Here is a 1,821-nt window from a genome sequence, read left to right as displayed (position 1 = left end):
TTTTTTTTTTTTCTCCTGAAGAGAAGGCTTGGGAGTTTGACAGTGACTTGTATCTTAGAGACTTATTCCTTGACTGGGGGAAAGGGTGCGAGTCTTATGCTTCTGTCCTATCCTTGCTAATACCTAAGATCCAGTCCTTTTGGTACCACTGGGTACATAAAACAAGGTTTGAGTCAGGGATGAATTCCCCCAGGCAGGAGGAGATAGCATCAGGATCTCAGTGAAGCAGGGTGGTATCCAGAGTGCCTAGCACAGTGCCCCGCGCAGAGCTGAATGCATCTTAGCGGAACAATGACGAATGCAGCTGCACATCTTCAGGCCTACATTGAGCTCTTCTCTCTTTCCTGCCTCCTTTTGAGCCCCCAAGCCCACCTTGGCTCTGGTTGTTGTGTGCCATGATGCTCCTCAGGATGCTGACAAAGTGCTGGGCTCTGGCCTTCAGTCTGAGAACCAGCTTTGCCCAAGCTCTTGGGTCCCTGGCCTGAGCCCAGGATGTGCAGTGCTCTGCCCACCTGCCCTCCTTGCAGCACCACAAGAAAGGCTGGTCATCCAGGTAGCCTGAGACTTCATAAGGGGTTTGCCCACAGCTGGGCTGGGAAAGAGCAATGAAGTCATAGCGCAGACAGTGGGTTGCTGAGGAAAAGAGAATGATGGGAAAGGGTTATTCTCCAACAAGAGTCTTGCCTAGGAGGTACTAGACAAGGTGCCCATGTGGTGAGGCTGTGTGACCGTTTTTGAGGGCACCAAAGGAGTGGGTAAGGAGAATGTAGACTCAACAATGGGAAGAGCAAGAGCACCTCCTGTTTCCCTGCAGGGCCTCATCTAGGCCTCATCTCATTGTTTTAAATAGTAACGACTCCCATATCCCTACATCCCTGCTCTTCACATTGGTGTATACAACTACCTGTTGGCCATCTGGACCTAGAGTTCCCTATGGCCTCAAATCTGACACATCCCAAACTGGGCATTTCCTCTTGGCCCTGGCCATGGAACTACCTGCTTCTCATCCTGTACTTCTGGTGGGTGGCATCATCCTCTCACTTGCCTGCTTACTCAAGCCAGAACTGGGTTGAGGTGTGGGCAACTACCTGATGTCATGTGCTCTTCTGGTACAATAGCATAGAACTATCTGAGAGGTTGTGGAACAAAAAAAGCTCATGAACCAAATTTAAATGCTCAGTTCTGAGAATCAGGAGGCGAGTGCTGGGGTAGGTCAACACACGGGAGAGAGAGCCACCACACCTGGCCTATTTTTATTTTTTTGAGACAGGGTCTGGCTTTATCACCCAGGCTAGAGTGTAGCAGCAAGATCTCGCATCACTGTAACCTCCACTTCCTGGTCTCAAGCGATCCTCCCACCTCTGATCCTGAGACTGCAGATGTGTGCCACCGTACCTGGCTAATTTTTATATTTTTTGTAGAGATGGGGTTTTGTCATGTTGTCCAGGCTAGTCTCAAACTCCTAGGCTCAGGTGATCCACTCACTTCAGCCTCTCAAAGTATTAGGATTACAAGGGTGAGACAGTGTGCCCAGCCTATTTTTTGTTTTTTAAAAATGGGATCCTTGGCCAGGCATGGTGGCTCATGCCTGTGATCTCAGCACTTCTGGAGGTCAAGGCAAGTGGATCACTTGAGGTCAGGAGTTTGAGACCAGTCTGGCCAACATGGTGAAACCCCGTCTCTACTAAAAATGCAAAAATTATGCCAGGCACGGTGGTTCACACCTGTGTAATCCTAGCACTCTGGGAGGCCGAGGCGGGTGGATCACCTGAGGTCAGGAGTTCAGGACCAGCCTGGCTAACATGGTGAAACCCTGTCTCT

General features: G+C 50.1%; 1 protein-coding gene across 1 annotated transcript in view; it reads right to left on the bottom strand.

Annotated features, from left to right (window-relative positions):
- LOC108297396 (hereditary hemochromatosis protein homolog) overlaps positions 1-1,821 on the bottom strand; it is a 10,059-nt gene that overhangs the window by 3,487 nt on the left and 4,751 nt on the right. Inside the window, exon 2 of the mRNA XM_037735405.1 lies at positions 373-633. Within this exon, the coding sequence (XP_037591333.1) occupies positions 373-633 (261 nt within the window). The remainder of the gene's footprint in view (positions 1-372; positions 634-1,821) is intronic.

Source organism: Cebus imitator, unplaced genomic scaffold, assembly GCF_001604975.1.
Source record: "Cebus imitator isolate Cc_AM_T3 unplaced genomic scaffold, Cebus_imitator-1.0 Scaffold799, whole genome shotgun sequence".
Taxonomy (NCBI): domain Eukaryota; kingdom Metazoa; phylum Chordata; class Mammalia; order Primates; family Cebidae; genus Cebus; species Cebus imitator.
This window is presented reverse-complemented; position numbering and strand designations above follow the sequence as displayed.